The sequence below is a fragment of the Microtus pennsylvanicus genome, chromosome 9 (genome assembly GCF_037038515.1).
Source record: "Microtus pennsylvanicus isolate mMicPen1 chromosome 9, mMicPen1.hap1, whole genome shotgun sequence".
Taxonomy (NCBI): Eukaryota; Metazoa; Chordata; class Mammalia; order Rodentia; family Cricetidae; genus Microtus; species Microtus pennsylvanicus.
The window spans coordinates 75,278,228-75,299,923 of NC_134587.1; the positions used below are offsets into that span (position 1 = coordinate 75,278,228).

General features: G+C 44.4%; 1 protein-coding gene and 1 long non-coding RNA gene across 4 annotated transcripts in view; both read left to right on the plus strand.

Moving 5' to 3' along the window:
* Positions 1-21,696, plus strand: part of LOC142857736 (uncharacterized) — a 507,050-nt gene that overhangs the window by 420,071 nt on the left and 65,283 nt on the right. The gene's annotated exons all lie outside the window — the stretch shown is intronic.
* Positions 416-21,058, plus strand: Ppp2cb (protein phosphatase 2 catalytic subunit beta). 3 transcript variants are annotated; one of them, XM_075986511.1, is made up of 7 exons: positions 416-571; positions 12,444-12,653; positions 13,519-13,692; positions 16,484-16,573; positions 16,686-16,847; positions 18,512-18,630; positions 20,411-21,058. In XM_075986511.1, exons 1-7 carry the CDS (start codon positions 470-472, stop codon positions 20,481-20,483), a joined length of 930 nt encoding a protein of 309 aa, XP_075842626.1. In that variant the 5' UTR covers positions 416-469; the 3' UTR covers positions 20,484-21,058. The 3 variants fall into 3 exon arrangements, with proteins under 3 accessions (XP_075842626.1, XP_075842628.1, XP_075842627.1); XM_075986513.1 differs by lacking the exon at positions 416-571 and adding an exon at positions 663-893; XM_075986512.1 differs by lacking the exon at positions 416-571 and adding an exon at positions 3,088-3,108.

Here is a 21,696-nt window from a genome sequence, read left to right on the forward strand (position 1 = left end):
CCGGGACCCCCTAGGACCGTTTCTCCGCCGAGCCGCGCGAGGGCGCTGCTCGTCTCCTCGTGCGCCGAGCCCGGCGGCGCCGCCCCCTCGCCTTTTCCCGGCGGAAATGCCGGGGCGATGACGGAAACCCGGAGGGAGGGAAGAGAAAGGGTGAGAGAGCCCGGGCCAGAGCGCGGAGAGGCCTGCGGGCGGCGGCGGCGGCAGCGGGCGGGTGCCGTCGGGCCGGAGCCTCCCCCGAGCCGCTCCGCGCTCCGAGCCGTGTGCCACTTGGCCGCGCCCCGGGGCGCGTGGCCGGGGCCGGGCGGGGCGGGGCGGGGCGGCAGCTCCCGGAGGCCGCGGCCCGCAGCTGCCTGCTGCGCTTAGGCGGGGCGCGGGCTGCGCGCTCCGCGGCTCGGTGGTCCCGCCGGGGGCCGGCGGCGGCGGCGGCGGCGGGGGCGGGGGAGGCGGCGGGGACGCGCGGCACGCCGCCATGGACGACAAGGCGTTCACCAAGGAGCTGGACCAGTGGGTGGAGCAGCTGAACGAGTGTAAGCAGCTGAACGAGAACCAAGTGCGGACGCTCTGCGAGAAGGTAGGCGGCCCGCCGCGGAGGGAGGCGCGCGCGGGGAAACGGGCCCTGGCCCCGCCTGGAGTGCGGGCTGGGGTGCGGGGGACCCCGTCTCCGCCCGAGGATCAGGCAGCTGCAGCCCCCTAAAGGCGCGGGCGACGCTCCTGAAAGTCGTTAACACGGCCACTTGGCTAGCGTGGGGTTGTTCGCGGGTGAACCGGGGACCCCCTCGGAAAACCACGGAGTGCATGAAGCTTTTGTTTGCACCCCGGTGGGTAGGGCGGCCGGCAGATCTTTCAGCCCGGCTTCACTGTGGCGGAGGCAGGCGGTGGCTTTGGGCTTGGTGGTGAGTGGCTCTGGGGAGCGGTGATTTCTTTCTCGGGAAGAAGGCAGCAGGTGTGAGCTTGGAAACCGTGTTTACTGGCAGAGAACTGGGACGGGTGCTATTAATAAGCTACCACATTACAGAAAGTTACTGCCATTTTTACCGCGTGTATTCCCCCTCTCCCCCGCCCCCATAACTTGCAGGTGATGGGTTGGGTAGACCCTTCTTGACTGTGTTTTCGTATCTGAAATCTGTATCCGTTGATGTATTAACCGCTGGGTTTTTAGAGTCTATATTTTTTCATTACTTTTTTTATAGTATGGACTTAAGTCGCTTCCCTGTATTTTCCTGTGAAAGAGTAAAGGAGTTAATTATTTTTCAAGTCATAATCTGTATATTTTTCTTAGAAATCCGGATACTACCGGAGGATTTTGTTGGTCTTATAAGCGCTCTTCTCTTAAGGGAGGGGGAGTAAATGCTCGTGATGTGTTTTTCAAGCGTTCGGTGTTGTCCAAGGCTTTTGTATATTGAGTAACTCCTTAGAACAGGGAGTTTCTTCCTTCAAATAGAACCATGAAGAAAGTGGTGTCCCCCAGTGAAACGGTTTGCTTCCAGCCCCAGCTCTTCCATAAGTCTTAAAATTAACCCTTTAGATGATCTCTGTCTAGCCCGAGTTAGACACTGAACTGTCCAGTTTGGAAATTGGCTGAGTCAGTCAGCCGTATTGTAGTTGTGACATCCAGAACTGAAGGTGCAAACCAAGAGGTGGCTGAGTCAGCCCAGGGCTCCCCTTTGACTTTCTAGTAATTGTAGGACTCTTCCTTGCAGAAGGCTGTCCAGCTGCTGGGCAGTATCATGCGTGGGCCTTAACTCTTTTGGAAGCTCTCTGAATCTGTTCAAAACAAAACAAAAAACTTCCGCTTCTCAGTAAACTGGATTAGGAGTTTGAAGCACCCTGTAGTGTATTAAAGCTGACATCCTAGGCTGTGAGTGAGGGTTTCCTTTGCATAGCTCCACTAATTCACGGCGGCACCCACATGTCCTCTAACCCAGAGGATGGGGTTGCTTGTGGGAGAAACAATTGATTCACAGCCCTCTTCAGCATCTCTGGTGTGTGTGTGCATGTGTGTGTGTGTTCTTTAGTCCCTAGTCCCATCTTGTCATAGGTTTAAAGACTTATTAGTTTTTATGTGTCTGTGTGCTCAGTGCTGATGCTTGAGGAAGTGGAGGCATCAGATCCCCTGAAACTGGCTGGTGGCGAGCCACCTGATTGTGTGGTCCTGGGAACTAAGGGAGCTCTGGTCCTCTCTGTCAGAGCTGTCCAGGTTCTTACCTGCTGGGCCTGTCAGAGTTCATTCTGCTCCAGCGCTCTCTAGCTCCCGCTCCCTGCACACACGATGCCGCTCTGAAGCATGGATGATAATTATAAGCTGTTGGGTGGGAGCTATTGGCTCCTCATGCAGCCCTGGCAGGAAGCGAGCTTGGGGAACGCTGAGAGAATGGGAGAGGTACGCGTGTCTTTCCATCTCGTTCCAGATGTCACTGCACTTGCTTTGGTAAAGAGAAGGTAAAGCAGATGTGGTGACAAGGCCTCTGTGATGGTCCCTCAGAGGAGAGTTTGTATGTAGTGGCCCTAACCAATTTCACTGTTTCCTGTTGTCTTCAGCACACAAATGACCAGGGTTCACAGCTGTGCTGGAAACAGCTTCTCGGGTGGTCCTGTGAAGTCTCCCCATCCAGAGCAGAATGCTATGTAGGAGGATAGAAGAGAAAGGCAGACCCTATCTTAATTCCTTTTGACTAGTTTTTTAGGGGTTTGGTTTGGTTTGGTTTTTTGAGACAGGGTTTCTCTGTGTTACAGCCTTAGCTGTCCTGGCACTAGCTCTGTAGACCAGGCTGGCCTCGAACTTAGAGATCCGCCTGCCTCTGCCTCCCAAATTCTGGAATTGAAGGCATGCGCCACCACTGCCCAGCCTTTTTTTGTTTTTGTTTGTTTGATTGTTTTTTTGTTTTTAATTTCTTACTTGTATATACGTGCATGTGTTGTAGAATATTAGTTTAAGGTGTGTTACTTTTGTTTATGCTCTGGAACATTTAATTATGCAAATTGTAAATAAAATTCTCTTGTAGTCCAGAGGCTGGACCAGCAACTAGCTGACAGGAAGTAGTAGAGAGGAGCCAGGTAGAGAAAGAGGGCTGTGAAGAACATGAAGACTTCTTGGGAGACTCGAGCAGGGTGAGCTGCTTGCTATTCAACCTCTCTGGGAAGCAGCATTCTACCTCAACCTTTGAATCTTGAATTATTTAGCAGGATAGAGATTTAGCAAAGCTCTCTTAGTAGTTTTGAAAGAGTCAGTGCCTGAGGGAATAGGATGTCTTCAGGCCGCGACTCTCCTTGCTGCTGCTGGTATTGGAGTTGCAGTTGGCTGACTAGGACAGCTGTAGTTTAGAAGGCAGACAAATAAAAGGACAACAGTTTGGCGCGTTGGGCATCAAAATGTTGTGTGATGTTTTACTCTTGGATTTTGGGGAGGGGACGCCACCCAGCTCTCAGATAAGTTGCACGCAGAGGCTTATTCTTAGTTGTGAGTGCCCAGCCTTCGCTTAGCTTGTTTCTTGCCAGCTTTTCTTAAATTATCCCGACTACTTTTTGCCTCTGGGCTTTTATCTTTCTCTGTTTTTGTATACCTTTCTTTCCTTCTTACTCCTTGACTGGCCCCTGATGTCCTCCTGTCCTCATTTCTCCTTCTGTTTATGCTCTCTGCCTGCCAGCCCCGCCTATCCTTGCTCCTGCCTCACTTCTGGCCGATCAGCTCTTTATTGGACCGTCAGGTGTTTTAGACAGGCACAGTAAAAGCGTCACAGTTAAACAGATGTGGCATAAACAAAAGTCACACACCTGAAAAGTGCACAAGGGCGTCGTTAAAGAACACTGGAGAAAGTCCTCTCCTTCCAGTTTATGCGAGTTCTGGGATTGGGCATCGAGCACCTTACCTGCTGAGCTATTTCTTGGGCTCTAAGAGTTATTAATTAACTTTTTATAAAGAGCGGGTCTCAGTATGTAGTCCTGGCTGCCCTGGAACTCTTGAGACCAGGCTGACCTCCTGGGTGTTGAGTTTAAAGGTGCGCGCCACCATGCTCAGCCCACCAAATTTTTTAGTAGCTTGCTTTTTAGGTTTTGTTTGCTGTAGTGCTCTGTAAGAAGTAACACTGTAAGGCGATGGTTGTCCCTAGGAATTAAAGCTGAAACAGCTGAACTGAAGACCAGAGTGGTCCTGTGAAGGCCCTGTGTGGGTGGGTCGGGGGCGGGGTCAGTGGGTGGAAGGCTGCCCCAGAGCAAGCACAGACCACGCATCTGCCTCCTGTCGCTGTAGCATTGTTGGTATCAGACAGTACGGCTTGTCTCTGCTCACCTAAATAGCAGCTCAGATCCTGGAGCTCACTGGAAGTCCAACTTCTCTGGGACTCCTTCCTGGACCAGCCGGGTGCGCAGCAGATTAAATCAGAAAACCTGAGGCTAGTGTAGAAATATACATGTAAATTCTAGGACTGGAGAGATGGCTCGAGTTATATTCATGACCAAAAATATAATAAAGATGTGTAAATTCTATATTGAATTGGTGGGTGTGTTTCATGGCTTTGGCTTCAAAGCCGTTGGCATAAGCAGACATTTAAGATTCAAGTTCATAGTATAGACAAGAATATACTTCTGAAGCAATATTGTGTTACCAAAGATTAGTCCTAGTAGAAATGGACCTTGTGCATTGAGGTAATCGATTACTCTCTGTGATAGATACAGCTTTTTTTCTTAAGTGGTTTTAGCTGGGTATGGTGGCCACACCTGTAATTCCAGTGCTCTGGAGGCAGACAGAGGTGGATCTTTGTGAGTAGAGGCCAGCCTGGTCTCTATAGTGAGGTCCCGGACAGCCAGACTACATGGACCGACCTTGTCCCCCAACTCGAGGGGCAGGGAGGTAATTTAAGTGCCAAAAACTCTGAGTGGCTACATAGCAAGTTCCAGAACAGCCAAGGCTACGCAGTGAAATCCTGGCTCAAGAAACAAAAACAAAAGACTCAAACAAAAATACCTAACTAGTATGTTCTTTTCCTTCTTTTTTTTTTTTCTTTTTCCATAGCCTGGAACTCACCAGGGTTGATCTCAGACTCTCTGGGTTTGGCCTGCCTCTGCCTCCCTGGGCTCTGATGACATGTTTGAGACACTATGCTCTGTAGTAAATTTATTAAAGTTTCATGTGAACGGGGTTACTGGAGCTTGTTGGTCCATTGATAAAGTCCAAAATCTAGGGATGTAGAGAATGTTTCTGACTATACCGGAGAAAGCTGGTTCCCGTGGGATAAGCTCCAGAATGCTGACTGAGCAGAACAGTGTTTTCTGGCCCATCTAAGCCACTCTGCCCTTAGACTGGCAGATGAAGAAATGAAACATGATATTAGCATAAACTAGTGACTAGAAAGTGGACTTTGTTAAATCAGGTGATTTCTTGACTCTATATGTGATATGTAAAATATAGGTACATTATAAACTTGTTTTCATTGAATAATTTTATATGCAGAATATAACTTTTGTTCAAATCGTCCCTTAGTTTTTTGTCGTTTGTTTAAGGTAGTGTTGCTGCTGTTTGGTTTTGAAGTACTGGGGATCAAATAGCCCATCACTGAGCCAGTTTGATGGCCTGGTAAATGAAACCAAATGCCAAAAGATAATGATACTAGAATCACAAGACATTTGCATCTATGTTAAGGTGAAGTCTTAGTGTTTTGAGTAGATTTTCTTTTATGTTCTTAAGTAAATGTAATGAGATATAATCCTAGTCTAGGTTGTTGAAAGTAACCGCAATGAGGGCTGGAGAGATGGCTCAGCAGTTAGGAAAGAGCACTTGCTTCTTGCAGAAGAATGACCAGGGTCTATTCCCAAACCCTGTGTCCTTCACAACTCTGCAGCTCCAGTCCCAGGAGATCCAGTGCCCTCTTGACACCAGGCATACATGTGGTACACAGTTATGCAGGCAAAACACTCTATTTATTTATTTTGCTTTTTCGAGACAGGTTTTCTCTGTGGTTTTGGAGCCTGTCCTGGAACTAGCTCTTGTAGACCAGGCTGGTCTCGAACTCACAGAGATCCGCCTGCCTCTGCCTCCCAAGTGCTGGGATTAAAGGCGTGTGCCATCACCGCCCGGCTAGGCAAAACACTCTAAACCTAAAGTAATAAATCTAAAAAACAATTAAGTAACTTATATGAAAACACCTTTTTTTCTTGTGTTATTATTAGTGATCAGATGTTACCTTTTCCTGAACATACTTTTCAAGTCTGTTGTTTGTACTAGCGTTAGAAAGGAGGTCTGTATAGTGTAGCTTTCCCTTTCTAGGAGGGGAAAGCTCAAGTTGGACTTGGTGTGTTCTTTCGTAATCTGTAAGTCTCTCATCCTTGTTTTTTTAATTTCCTAAAGGTTTATTTGGAGGCAGGGGTTTATTGTTATGTATGCATATGCGTGCTGTAGCTATGAGAAGTCAGAGAGCAACTTGCAGGAGTCAGCTCCCATCACCACAGGGTCCCTGCAGTCAGACTCATGTTGCCTGGTGGCAGGGGCCTCTGCCCGCATCTCACCAGCAGCCTGTAAATTCTTAGTGAGTGACCTTTGTAAATGTAGAAGCATACCAGGACGAGCCTGAAATCCAGGTACTTGGGTACTGGAGAAAGAGGGGGGAGGCCCGCCTAAACTAATGAGAACTCTGTATCAAAAAAGCCAAAATGCATTAGTTAATTAAAGTCAGGGTTTGTTTTTTGTTTTAATAAAAGAATTTTGTAGGGGTTGAAGTGCGTAGTTCAGTAAGGTAGGTTCAATTTTGGGCACCACTGCCCAAAATTTTTTAATCTACTACTTTTTTTGTGACAGAGGGCACAGGTCCCAGAATTATATTTCACCTCTGACTCCATCTTCAAGAGTTTAGAACATTTGAGGGCTGGATTAAGAGTTGGTCCTGCTCTTGCAAGGACCCAAGTTCAATATCCAACACGCGCGTGCACACACACTAATGAAAATAAGAGCTTTAAAAAGAATCTATTTATTTATTATGTATGCAGGATTCTCGGTATTCTGTCTGCGTGTATGCCTGCAGGGCAGAAGAGGGCACCAGATCTCATTACAGATGTGAGCCACCATGTGGTTGCTGGGAACTGAACTCAGGACCTTCAGAAGGGCAGGCAGTGCGCTTAACCGCTGAACCATCTCTCCAGCCCTAAGAGCTTAAAAAAAAAAAAAGTCACAATTGTAAGAACACAAGATCGGACCAGTCAGGGTAGAGGAGAGATGTAGGATGGAGTTCAAGAGGGCCTGGTACTTAGAGCACTGCTTTTCTGCGCTCATCCAGAGCCCTAGAGACATTTGGTTGGCCTTTGCCTGTCAGAGCCCCAGAATAGAAGCACTGTATTTATTTTTTTTAAACAAAGCACTCATACATATAAAATAATTAAATCTTCAAAATGAAAAAAGATAGCCCTGAGGCAGGAATCCCCCATACTTAAGGTAGTAAAACCCTCTTCCAGGGAGAGGAGAGGAGAGGAAGAGGGGGAAGAGGAGAGGACTCTTGAACTGTGCTCGCCTCGTCCTTCAGTGCTGCACCGGGATGGCTTCGTCTTCAGAACCTCTCTCTTCATCCTGCAGTACGGCTGCTCTTTTTCATTTCTCTCAGCTTATGTTGCCAAGTTTCTACCTGTGTATTAGAGTCTCCAGTGGAAGCAAGTAGCATAGTCCAGTAGTTGCTTTTTTATAGATTTTATTTCTAGCTACTTTATTTTTCTTTACTTGACTTTGTATTTTTCCCTCGGTGTCATCATTGTCCACTTTTGAAATCTCCACATGCACGCATGTATGTATATGATGGGTGCATGTTCAAGTGTGTGAGTGTGGGCAGGCATGCCTAAGCCACCATGCTTGTAGAGGTCCGAGAACAGCCCCAAGTGTAGCCTCACCTCTGCCGTGTGTGAGACTGCTGCGGTTTATAGCAGGTGGCCCGCCAGCTTTGTGGAACCCCACCTCCCATCCTGCTGTAGGAGCCTGTGGTTTCAGGGAGCATGCGCTGCAAGTCTAGCTCTCCGAGGGCTCTAGGGATCTGCACCTAGGCCCTCACATTATGCTTGAGGTGGCTAGTGGATATCCGCTTTCATGAAATATCTTAGCTCACTGCTGGAGACGAGGAGGCAGTTACACACACTGCACAGTGACTGGTGCTGGGACACTGTCACATTTGCCTGAAGCACACTTCAGTGTTGGCGGAGTGCGTGGTGAGCATAGCTGCTCTTAGAAAACACAGTGATGAGTTGCTCGATGACCATTCGCAGGCTTTAAAAGAAGTGATATCATTTGTCATTAACAGTGATAAAATAGTAATTGTTCACATGATTTACAGACAAGCAGTAAAAACGTATTTGAATTGCTCACAAAATATTGCTGGGCCTGGGAGATAGTTCGGTGGGCACAGTACTTGCCATGAGGACCTACCTGAGTTAAGACTCCTAATACCCAGGTAAAAAGCCAGACATGGGGAGCTGGAGACAGACTCCTAGGGCTTGCCTGGCTAGCCAGCCTAGCTTGATAGGTGGGCTCTAGTTCAGTGAGGGACCGTGTCTGAAAAACCACAGAGTACACCTGGTGCCAATCTCTGGCCTCCACACCCACTTTGTCTATAGTGTGCGTGCCGCTGAGTGTGTGCCGCAGTGTGCGTGCCACTGAGTGTGTGCCGCAGTGTTGGCGAGTTGGCTCTCTTACCGTGTGGTGCAGGAGTAGCGCTCAGGTCGCCAGGCTGGTAGCACGCACTTTTACCCGTGTGTTACCCACTGGCCTGGTAACCGACATTCCCACCATGTTGTTGAAGGCCTGATGTTAACCTTGGACGTGGAAATGACATATGTTAGAATTGTGCTCAGTGAGCCGGACCTTCACACAGACGCAGGTAGATCTTTTGAGTCTGAGGCCAGCCTGGGCTACAGATAGAGCTCCAGAACACAGAAACCCTGTCTCAAAAAACAACAACAACAAAATAGAAAAGAATTAGGTCAAATGAGAAGGAGTGCTTACATTTGAGAAAAGTAATCCAGTAGGACCAAGGATTGCGGTTTTCTGGTCTTACCAGTTGCAGCAGTGTTTCACAGTTAGTTTCAGAAAGTTTTCCTCAAGTTTTAAAAATCGAGATGTAATAGTGAATGTATAAAAGTTACCTCTTCCAGATGTGCAGTCTAGCTTCAAAGTGTCTTTATTAGTACGCCGTCAGTGGTAGTTTGCATTCTCTATAATGGCTGAATGTGAATCCATTGTGTGCATATAGCAGGGTGGTCACTTGCGGGGTTAAGTGTTACATTTTTCACACACTTGGTAGTACACATATATACCTCTGCTTCCAGAAGGTTGAGCCAGGAGGATTGTGAGTTTATAGTCAGTCTGGATACATGGTGAAACAGTGTCTCAACAGAAGCAGAAAAGGTAGTATTTTCAGGTTAAACAAAAAAAAAAGGAAAGAGGTTCATAACTTGCTTTTTTTTTTTTTTTTTTTTTTTTTGGTTCTTCGAGACAGGGTTTCTCTGTGGTTTTAGAGCCTGTCCTGGAACTAGCTCTTGTAGACCAGGCTGGTCTCGAACTCACAGAGATCCGCCTGCCTCTGCCTCCCAAGTGCTGGGATTAAAGGCATGTGCCACCACAGCCCTGCTTGCTTTTTTTTTTTTTTTTTTTTTTTTTAAAGAAATGTCAGCCGGGCGGTGGTGGCACACGCCTTTAATCCCAGCACTCGGGAGGTGAGGCAAGTGGATCTCTGTGAGTTCGAGGCCAGCCTGGTCTACAAGAGCTAGTTCCAGGACAAGCTCCAAAGCTACAGAGAAAACCTGTCTCGAAAAACCAAATTAAAAAGGAAGGAAGGAAGGAAGGAAGAAAAGTCACCCAAGGGCTGGAGAGGTCACTTAGCAGTTAAGAGCAGCCTGTTCTACTAGAAGACCTAGGTTCAAGTCCAGCACCTATCTGTAGCTCCAGTTCAGGGAATCCAGTGCCAGCTTTTGCTCTCCTCAAGCACCAGACACCTGCGGGCATACATGCAGCAAAACAACCCTGCACAGTACAGACTAGTAGCTTTTTTATAAGTCAGACCTGGGAGGTGTGTGAGAAAGACAGCATGCTTTTTACTTTGGACACCTGCTTCTCTGGCAACTATTGGTGACTTTCCTCGTTTGTTTGTGAGTGAAGATCTCACAAGGTAGCTGAGGCAGGTCTAAAACTCACTATGCAAGCTGGGCTGGTCTTGCTCCTCATCCCCACCACAGTCTTGTGACTGTTAGGAATGTGGGCATGTACAGCCATGCCTTGCTATGAACATATCTGTTTGTGATATTTTAAGCCTTGGTCTCTGTCTGTATGGAGTGGAGTTTGTGGAGATTTGTTTACTTTACATCAGGACCAGAAGTTTAACATCCAACAACATTTTGCATTTATCTTGATCTGCGTACACATCCATAACTTGCTTTTTAAGAGCATAAGATTTTATTCATAGTATGCCTTCAAAACTTAATGTTGCTTGGCATATTGATGCTTGTGTTGTTAAACTCAAAGGGTTAATTCCCTCTTTTTAAAGGCGAGAAGGGTTGGGCCAGAGCTGAAATGGTAGTGGCTACCCAGCCTGCACCTGGCCCTAGGTTCAGTCTCCAGAACCTCATGATGAAGGCAGAGGCATCAGAAGTGTAAGGTTATATTCTCAACTATACAGTGAGTTGGAAGCTAGCCTGTCTTTTAATAAAAACCAGTCCCCAAAAAGAAGAAATGGTAAGTCATTTGGCTAAGCCTACTAACGGTGAAGAAAGAGAGGCGCCATGCTTACATAACTACAAAGTTTTCAGTTGGGCTGGGTTGGGCTGATCTTGCTGTGTAGCCAAGGCTCCAGATCCTGCTGCTGCAGCCTCCTGAGTGCTGGGGTATGCAGGCATGTGCTACCATGCTTGGCAGCCTTGTAGAATTTTTTTAAATGATTTTTTAGATTTTATTTTTATGTCTATGAGGGTTGCGCCTGTGCATATGTCTATGTACTGTGTGTGCTATTTATGCATGTTTATTACTGCGTGGCGCTGAGAAACCTGGCAGCATCCTCGAGGCCTGTAGGCACACACGTTTACACACACTCACATGGACAAAAGGGAATAGAAATAGATTCTTACACAGAGTAAAGAACTTCCTTGACAAAGGCCGCTCCTAAAACCTCTAGTCTCCTGACCAAGCACTCGGGAGGGTGAGGCAGAAACATCTCAGTCAAGTCGTAGCCAGCGTGGACTACTCGGTTCATCATTTTAAAGTGGGAATTAACTAGGAAAGGGTCTCCAGACTAAGAGGAAAGACTGTAGAAGTACACCCTGAGTGAGCGCTCTGTTCGCATGCACTCAGTAGATTCGTGAAGGAAGAGGCGCAGTGTCTATGGAAAACCAGGAGTTTGCAAGTACTGAACTAGATCTAAATAGTAGCAAAATTAACATTAAATGTGTGTTCCAGCTTAATGAGATACTAAGAAATACTGGCTGGGGTGCAGCTCAATAGGAGGTTAAGTACTTTTTAGTGTATGTGAAGCTTTGGGTTGGATCTTTAGCAACACACAGGAAAGGAACTTAAAACATGGAAGTTTTAGACTCAGATTTTTTAAAATCCTAGGATTGTGTCAACTAAAATTACCATTGATTCTAGCCTTACATTGCTTGAATGATTAGGCTATGTTATGTTTTATATGTATATATATGTATGTATGTATGTATATTTCATATATATGTTATATTTTACCATAGAAACAAGAGATGCTGATGTACAAGGTTGCTGTGGGCAGAATTCAACATACTGTTTTACACAGCTTTTTAAAGTCACAGGAATACCCTAACAAAAAAGTACATGAATGATTACTTATGTTTATATTACATCTATAGTACATATAAAATTGCCTATGCTATATATACTTCTTATACATCTGGTCACACGATAGATTTGATTTTTATTACAGCATCATCGCAGAACCTAAGTAACAGGTTAATATGTTGGGGCAGCCCTGACACTGGGCTGACAGTGGGAACATCTCAGAACCACTGTTGTCCTTGCAGCATGTGGTTGGCCATGACGTCACTAGGGCGGTCCATGACTAGATCTAGCAGTAGCAGCTCAGATCAGTAGAAACAGTCATGAAACATGGGGAAATGAATATGAATAACTGTGAGGCTGTGTTTGTCATAGGAAGAAACAGTCTTTTGTTTAGTTTGTGGGGGTGGCTTGTTGGTTTTTCAGAGACAGGCTTTCTCTGTGTAATAGCCTTGGGTATCCTGGAACTCACTTTGTAGACCAGTGGCCTCAAACTCAGCAATTGCCCGCCTCTGCCTCCCGAGTGCTGGGATTAAAGGTGTGCGCCGTCACCACCTGGTGGGTTATTCTATTTTATAAGGCATACTTCCAAGTGGTTTTCTCCAGATTTTCTTTCAGTATAGGTAAAAATGCTGTTAACTGTGTAACTGAATCTTTTTCATTGTCGGTTTTCCTTTTGCAACAGGCTAAGGAAATTTTAACAAAAGAATCAAATGTACAAGAGGTCCGCTGTCCTGTTACTGTCTGTGGAGACGTGCATGGCCAGTTCCATGACCTTATGGAACTCTTCAGGATTGGTGGGAAGTCACCAGATACAAACTATCTATTCATGGGTGACTACGTAGACAGAGGTTATTATTCTGTGGAGACTGTGACTCTGCTTGTAGCATTAAAGGTATGATTGATGAAAATGGGTAAGGGGAGGTTTAAATTGGGCCAAGGGTAAGAATGTTAGGCATGTATAGTCGTTTAATTTCTGATCTGCTCAGCTTAAGTAATAGTTGGCTTTACATCTTTTAAAGGGAGATAAAAAATCAATGCATTAAACTTGATGACTTCTAATAAATGTATAACTCATTTGGGTTGTCCATAATTGAATTCTATTAATTATGTTTGATTTAATCCCTTACTGGCCTTCCTATGGAATCATTAAGCAAGTCTGTATGTGATTCATGCCATTGTTCCTTGACTTCCTGTTTCTACTGCCCTGCACTCAGCACCTCCGTCTCCCTCATTCACCCTGCTATTCTGCCAGATGCAGTCTCCTCATTTAGCATCTGTGTGTTCTAGCTTGTGACTTCCACATCCCCAGGGTCTTCCTCAAGGCCTCACTTACAGTCTGTCGCTCTGAACTGACGTGCACTGTTGATAGCACAGACTGCTCACCTCAGAGGATGTCTGTCCATTGCTCTAGACGCTTTCTTTCTTTATCCTATTTCCCCACAAGAGTGCTTTCTTTATCCTATTTCCCCACAAGATTACACTAGCTACTTCTCCTCATACTCCTGCCCAGGTTCAACAAATGCTTGGGATTTTTGGACTTCAGAAAATTTATATATTCATAATGAGATGTCTGGAGTAGGGGACCCAAACCTAAGTATAAATGCACTTGGTTCATATATATCTTACATACCTGTCCTTAAATTTGGCAGTTAATTTACAAATGGACAGGAGAACTATTTAAGGAAATGAATTTGAGGTTAAAACTAATTTAATACTGCTAAGAAATGATTGTACACAGGTTTCTTTTCCTTTTCCAGGTGCGCTATCCAGAGCGCATTACAATATTGCGAGGAAATCATGAAAGCCGACAGATCACCCAAGTGTATGGCTTTTATGATGAATGTCTGCGAAAGTATGGGAATGCCAACGTGTGGAAATACTTTACAGATCTCTTCGACTATCTTCCACTTACAGCTTTAGTGGATGGACAGGTGTGTGTGTGTCTGACTGTCTTACAGAAGGAGGTTAAACATGGGGAAGTACTATTAGGCACTCAGGATCTGTATTTACAAGTTATGTAAAAGTTTCTGGCTTTCTTGTTTGTTTGTTTGTTTATACAGTGCTGGGGGTTGAACCTGGGGTCTGGAGTCTAGTGCATGCTAGGCAAGTGCCCTGACACTGAAACACAGCCCTGTGGTTTGGTTAGTCTGATTTCTTTGGGGTGGGGGTATGCGTGTTTTGGAGGCATCTCACAAAGCTGCCGAGGCTCACTGTGCCCAGCACAGCTTGATACAGTAATTCTCTTGCCTTGGGCTCCCAAGTTGCTGGAACACCAGGCCCTGCTTTCTCTGGCCCAAAAGTCTTCTGGCCAGTGTGAGGATAGCATAGATAAATGCCTAAGTCTCTGGGTGTGTATAGTAATGAGTCACACGAGATGTATTTGGAAATTGTGTCCATATTACACTGTTTCCCGGTTATCGTTAGCAACTTCTCATTCCCATGTTATTTTCATAGTAACTACAAGTATCATATTGTGTATCTTATTTATCAAAGGGTACTTACTCTGTTTCCACCATAGTAAGTACTGAAGCATACATAAGACATTATACAGGTTTCCCATTTCAATGTTTAGAGGATTCATGGCGAGCTGATTCAGATCCAGATATAGAACATACAGTAAGACAATGCAGTGTTTAAATGATAGAAACCCAGTGTCCTGGAAGGTGTAATAGATACTTTTTGGCTTGCTGGCTTGAATATAATTTGATTATAACAGTCTACATTTTCCCAGCCATGATTTTGGATACTGCAATAATTAAAATGACAATACTTGCCTTGCTAACGTCAATGAAAGTGTGACTTTATAAGGTGTTAAATTTTAATTAAAATTTAATTGTTTTTGTTTGTTGTTTTGTTTTTTATTTTTGTTTGTTTTTCAAGACAGGGTTTCTCTGTGTAACTTTGGTGCCTGTCCTGGAACTCGCTCTGTAGACTAGGCTGACCACGAACTCACAGAGATCCACCTGCCTCTGCCTCCCAAGTGCTGGGATTAAAGGCATGCAACATCACTACCCAGCTAAAATTTAAATTTTTCAAGCAATAGTCTTTATTAGCCTTAAAGTAATAAACAAGCTATTTTAGATAGTAGTAGCGATAGTGTATCTGGTTTTGAAACTTCATGCATACAATGTTAGAACTCTTAATAAATTTCGTACAGCCGGGCAGTGGTGGTGCACGCCTTTAATCCCAGCACTCGGGAGGCAGAGGCAGGCGGATCTCTGGGAGTTCGAGGCCAGCCTGGTCTACAAGAGCTAGTTCCAGGATGGGCACCAAAGCTACAGAGAAACCCTGTCTCGAAAAAACAAAAAATAAATAAATAAATAAATTTCGTGCACCAACCAGCAGTTCCCAAACTCAGTCTTTGCTGTTTTAAAGTATTATAAGAAACAAAGCACCCAGCACATACACACCATTATGACAGATTATCATTTATGAAGTGTTATCTGGAGGACATGAGCTCCTCAGAAATGAAGTAGATAACCAGGCAGGCTCACAGAGTCCTGGGAGGAAGCAGCTTGTAAACCAAGAGAGAGGGCTGGATGCCGTGTGTAGACCTAGAACCCTAGCGTTCCAGGAGAGAGGGCTGGGTGCAGCGTGTAGACCTAGAACCCTAGCGTCCAGGGCTTCAGGCAGAACTGATGACTTTTAAGCCAGCCTGGGCTACATACATAGCATGACCCTGTCAGTTAATAAATGAGAAACTGTTACTAAAATTGTCATTATTCTCTTTGATTCAGTCTTCAGAGGATAGTCCTGAGAAAAGTTTTTTAAAAACACTTGTCCTTTTATGTCAGAAGTCCTAGAAGTGCACTGCCTATAGTCAAGGAACTGAAGAAAGACCACAGGGAGGCCCAGTGGGTAAACATTTTCTTCTTAATTTATAAACAGATAAAGTACTTGTTTTGCAAACACGAAGACTAGAGTTCAGATCCCAGCACCCATGGGGCACAGTGCCCACATGTGATCCCTCTCCCTGGGATGAGATTCCCAAGGCAAGCTAGCTACGTAGCCAACTAAGCAGGCCTCAAGACCTGCCACAGTCATGGAGAGTGATCAAGAAAGACATCCGGTACCAACCCTAGGCCTTACATATATGTGTGCACACACCCACTCATGTGTAGACCTGCATGTCCATGCATACTACATACAGTTAGCAGGAATAGAGTGCAGGAAAGCTGGCTCAATAAATAGCGTGCAAGGAGAGAACAGACTCCCAAAGGTTGTCCCCTCTATTAGATGTGCCACACACACATAAAAAGGAATTGAAGATGATAAACTGTATAGAAAATAACCTGCAAATGTGGTGATGTACTCAGTCTCAGGAAAACTAAAAACGTATTATAATCAATAACAGGAATCAGTAAGGCGTGATGTCTGAATCAAACACAATTTTGTAATCAGGAGTACATGACAGAAACCAGTGACAGGTGATGAGGGTGAGGATCCTACTTAGCAGCAGCACTGAATAAAGCTGGGGTGAGGCAGCTGGACTGGTGCAGTAGTAGAGCCTGCAGAAGGCCCTCAGACCCCTGGTACCGCGAGGGGAGAAAAGGAAACCCCCACTCCCAGTACTGTTGAGGCTGTTGCTGGTGGTCTGAGTCTACTTTGCGCTGTAATTGACAAGTTTTTCAGTTAATGCTATTTTGGGGGGCAGCAGGAGCGGACAGGGGAGCTGTCAGGGCTAACACAGCCACTACTTACTCCTCATTAATTTATAAACAGATATTCTGCCTCCATGGTGGCCTGTCTCCATCCATAGATACACTGGATCATATAAGAGCCCTGGATCGTTTACAAGAAGTTCCACATGAGGTAAATTTGGTGGTGGTTTTGTTTTGATTTTAACAAGATAATGTAATTACATGTGATAAAGCTAAACATAACTGTTAATAATTCATAATGCGTATCTGTTCTCCTTGACCAGGGCCCAATGTGTGATCTCTTATGGTCAGATCCAGATGACCGTGGTGGATGGGGCATTTCACCACGTGGTGCTGGCTATACCTTTGGACAAGATATTTCTGAAACATTTAACCATGCCAACGGTCTCACACTGGTGTCTCGCGCTCACCAGCTTGTAATGGAAGTATGTACTTCCTTGCAGAATGCCTTTATCTCATGGTTCTGTGCATTTGTAATGAGGCCTAAGTATCTTTCTCATTTTTTCTCCTCTCTCCCCACTCTTGATTTGTTTGACTAGCTCCTTACCCCAAATCTCCATGTCTGTTCTGCTAAAGCCATTTTCTGTTGTAATCCGTATTTCAGTCAGAATGTCTCCATTGGTTTCAGAATGTTTCCTGCCTAAATACTTGACAGATTGTAACAAAGTTTAATTTTAATTTTGTGTATAACAATCCAAGTTACAAGTGGAAGTAATTCTTCAGATTTTCTTTATGTGTTCTTGATGTTTGGAAGTGACCAAAGTTTTGTTTTATAAGAAATGGTTTTCTAAATCTGGGCATGGTGGGTGCTTGTAGTCCCAATATTTAAGAGGCCAAAGCAGAGAGGGTCATGAGTTTCAGGCCTGTGTAGGCTGTATAAGAAGACACCCTTAAATAAAGTCCCCTTGGTAGGGGCTGGAGAGAGAGAGATGGTTCAGCAGATAAGAGCACACTCTTCTCTTCCAGAGAATCCTCGGTGGAGATTTGACAGGTGTTCCTTAGGACTGTGGATTTAGTACATGCATGCTTAAGATGCATACTGCAGAGTGATGCATCCTTGGTGCATTGCATCAAGGAGGTTTAAAATCTGTCCCCTGCTTGTCCTAATAACTGATCACTGAGTTGAGGCAGCACTGTCGCAGCTTCTGTTGTAGTATTGTCACTACTGACAGAACAAAAGAGAACGTACATGATCCCTCTAAACCAGCAAGGAATGGCCAGCCCAGAACAGGCAAGGAGCAGTGTCCATGTAGTGATATTAAACCTCATTATTTTTTTTTTAAATTTATTTACTTACTATGTGTACAGTGTTCTGTCTGTGTGTATGCCTGCAGGCCAGAAGAGGGCACTAGACCTCATTACAGATGGTTGTGAGCCACCATGTGGTTGCCGGGAATTGAACTCAGGACCTTTGGAAGAGCAGGCAATGCTCTTAACCTCTGAGCCATCTCTCCAGCCCTAAACCTCATTATTATAGCATCATGTATGTCAATGATGACTGGATGTATTTTTTTTTAAGTAATGACTTTTACTTTGCTAAAAGACTTTTACTTTCCTAAAAGTTGGAGACTAGGAAATTTGAAGATAATCAAATTTCAGTTGTGATGTGATGTGAGAGGCTTTGGTGCAGGTAATTGTTAGAGATTAGCGAGGCCATTACTAATGAGCATTGGCTCAGCTCTTCAGAAGCTTACTTTAAGTTGCCGTCTGCCTAATACTAGCTTCAAGATTTATGTAGCAGACTTTGCAAGCCAGGTAGTTTCTGTCATATCTAAGCACTTGGAAAGCTAGGGCAGATGTAAGTTTGAGACTACTGTGACCTATTAATCTCTCTCTCTCTCTCTCTCTCTCTCTCTCTCTCTCTCTCTCACACACACACACACACACACACACACACACACACACACACACACACACATATATCTGAAGTGTAGGTTAAGAAAAGTTACAGTATTCTGAGCAGGTATATAAACTGTCAGATCATAGAAGGTAACTTGACTACATAGCCACAGAAGTACTTGTGTGATTTGAGTTTGCTGTGTCAAGCTTGAATTCAGTAATGAAACATTGACCTTTCTCACTGTTGCAGGGTTATAATTGGTGCCATGATCGGAATGTGGTTACCATTTTTAGTGCGCCCAATTACTGCTACCGCTGTGGAAATCAGGCTGCTATCATGGAATTAGATGACACTTTAAAATATTCTTTGTAAGTAACTATACATTTTAATTGTGTATAATTACTTTTAGAAGGAAAAAGGAACTGTTGAAAACAGTTGGGGGGGGGGCTGGAGAGCTGGCTCAGCAGCTCAGAGCTCTTGCTACAGTCACGAGGACTGGAATTCAGATCCCACAGATACCTTTAACTCCAGTTCCAAGGGATCCAACAGCCTCTCCTGGCCTCTCTAGATACATACACACATCTACACACACTGGGTCATACACACACATGCACGCATGAATAGAAATATCTTTTTAGAATGAAAAACATTGAAGAGTTCTGTTTATGAGATGATTGAACAAAGATTATTTTCTCTTTGTGTGTAAACCCTCTTCTCCAAACATTTAATGTGATGAATTATTTCCTTCTGTTGTGCTAGGCACACAGTCATGGCCTCACACATACCAGTTCATTGCTGCACTACTGAACTATATCCCAGCCCAGAAAAATAATTTGTAATTATTTAAAATTTGTTGAAAATTTCCCAAGAGTGTACAGGTAATGGAAAAACATTTAACCTTAAAAGAACCTTAAGCCAGGCATGGTAGAGTACATATTTAATTCTAGCACACAGGAAGCAAGAGTTTGAGACCAGTCTGGTCTAAGCAGTGAATTCTAGGACAGCCAGGACTACATACAGATACCTTGTCTCAGAAAAACACATTAACAACCCAGACAAACAGAAACCTGTCTGTCATAACTACTGGAGGCTTGCGTCCTCCCCCTACTCCCACGACTCTTACAGAGACTACTCCAGGGTCAGAAGGGATGACTAGGTGCTTAGGAGCACAGGCTGCCCTTCAGAAGACGCAAATTTAAGTCCCAGCACCTACATGGCAGCTCACAGCCATCTGTAATTCCAGTTCCAAGGGACCCCTCCTTTGACGTCTTTGAGCACTGGCACTCATAGCACAAAATTAAAGATGACTTATTTTAAAAGTTTAAAAACTACGAGGTGATGTGGCTCCATTGGCCCCTGGGTTCAAGCCCAGGACTATATAAACTGGCCATGGTGATACAGCTCTGTAATCCCAGTCTCAGGAGATGGAAGCAGACCAATGGCCCTTGTTTCAAAAAACTTTTTGTGACTAAATAAAACATTTGCTCCACATGATGACACCTGCTTGCCTGTGATCCCGGTGCTTAGAAAGTAGAGGCACAGATCAGAAGTTCAGAATGGACCGTTACTGTTGAGTTTGGGGCCATTCCAGGCTACATGAGATCTGGTCTCAACCACAGCACCAAAAATGGAAAATAAATACTTACCTTGACAGCTGTGAAGTCTGTGTGCATGCCTGAGGTTACATCCTCTCAGGACTGCTTGGAGAAGGAAAATTCAAATGGGATTGATCCCAAGACCACAGAGTTGGTTCAAAATATGAAAATGGACCCCCCCAAAAAAAAAATAGGAAAAGGAACTGGTAATTTTAACAGAAAAGGCACTTGATAAAATTTAGTGTTCTTTTGACTAAAATCATTAAACCTCACAGAAGGGAACTTGCTGTGCCTGAAGACAGGTGTAAACACCCTGATTCAGCATCATGATGGCGAGAAACAGCACTGATCATAGGCCCTTCAACTGATAATGGCGTCACAAGGCTTTTCTGCCAGGCACTAGCAGCCACTAAGTTTGACCATAGCTCTGTGAAGTGACACTCAGGGTCACTGCAGCCACACGGGGTGCAGTGATAGCAGAAGGGTGCAGGAAGGATGGCTTTGTCCACTCAGTGTCTCCTGGCTTACCTGCTGACTCACTTTCTCTGTTTAGTCTTCAGTTTGACCCAGCACCTCGTCGTGGAGAGCCTCATGTGACCCGGCGTACCCCAGACTACTTCCTATAAATTCCTCCCCAGGACCTTTCTTTGTATGTGGAAGTATACCTGGCTTTTTAAAATATATATATACATATATATATATTTAAAAACAACAGTTATCTATGTGTTTCTGTAACAAATTGTGGTATGTGTTGACATTAAACTACATCATGGACCAAATGTGCCATACATACTAATGATGAGCGTTTAGCACAATTTGAGATGAACTTACTACACTGTGTTCTAGATCAGTCTGCCTGCTGTGTCCTAGGAAGCATTCTTTTTGGCTGGTTAAACAAAAAGGGTCACTGACTGCTTCATCTCCTTTGCACTTGGAAATTTAGTTACATTGTTTAACTGGCATGGATTAATAGAGTCAGAGTTTTATTTTTAAGATTTCACAAGCTGACTTCCACTTAATTCATTACCCTTTATTTTATTGAAATGTCTACTAACTGAAGAAGAGATTCTTGGGAGTATGTTGTCATTTAAACTAAATTACTGTTTGATGTTGATCGGCATTGTTTCTGTGTATTTGTCCTGACAGTGCTTGCATCCTATTTGGTGGACTAAACAAATAAACTTTCCAATTTAAACAAAAACATTAACTGTGGTATGCATTAAATGGAAGCACTGCATTTTAAAACTTGATACAAATATTCAAGACTGTGGTTGGTGGTTTTTTTTCATTTACTTTGGGCTTTTGAGATGGTCTCATATAGTCCAGATGAGCTTGAGCTCTTGGTTCTCCTGACTCTACCTCCCGAGTGCTAGGATTACAGTGTGGGGCACCTGCCGTGCCACAGATATCTGATGTGTAATAAAAAGAAGCAGCTATACTTCTGAGTTTACGGGTGCTCACTCACTGCAGGCCTTATATTCAGGTCCAGGTTATACAATGTTTGTTTATAGTTTACATTTAGAAGCAGAACAAAATCGAATATTTGTTGATAACTTTTAGACCATTAAAGAGCCATTTTTTACATTTCTAAACATTTCATTGGGTGGTTTGTGTTGATTTGTTCATAATTTTAAGTACAAAATTTGGACTGTCTGCTTTAATAACGATAGACTAAATAAACAAGAAACTTTAAAAGCCAAGACAGGTTATCTGGATCTCCCTTAACCTAGAAATAGTAATGAACTGATCTGAGTTCAGATCAGCAGTGATGGTTACTATTCCAAGGTCATGAATACCGGCTCTAGCCTCTCTAAATGTAGCTGTAGAGTGATTAAGACA

Excerpts from the sequence above, each read along its gene's own strand:
- Ppp2cb (XM_075986511.1), top strand. The coding sequence starts at position 470 with ATGGACGACAAGGCGTTCACCAAGGAGCTGGACCAGTGGGTGGAGCAG. Across the intron at positions 12,654-13,518 it reads CTCTGCTTGTAGCATTAAAG|GTGCGCTATCCAGAGCGCAT; the intron begins GTATGATTGATG and ends TTCCTTTTCCAG. Across the intron at positions 18,631-20,410 it reads GACACTTTAAAATATTCTTT|TCTTCAGTTTGACCCAGCAC; the intron begins GTAAGTAACTAT and ends TTCTCTGTTTAG.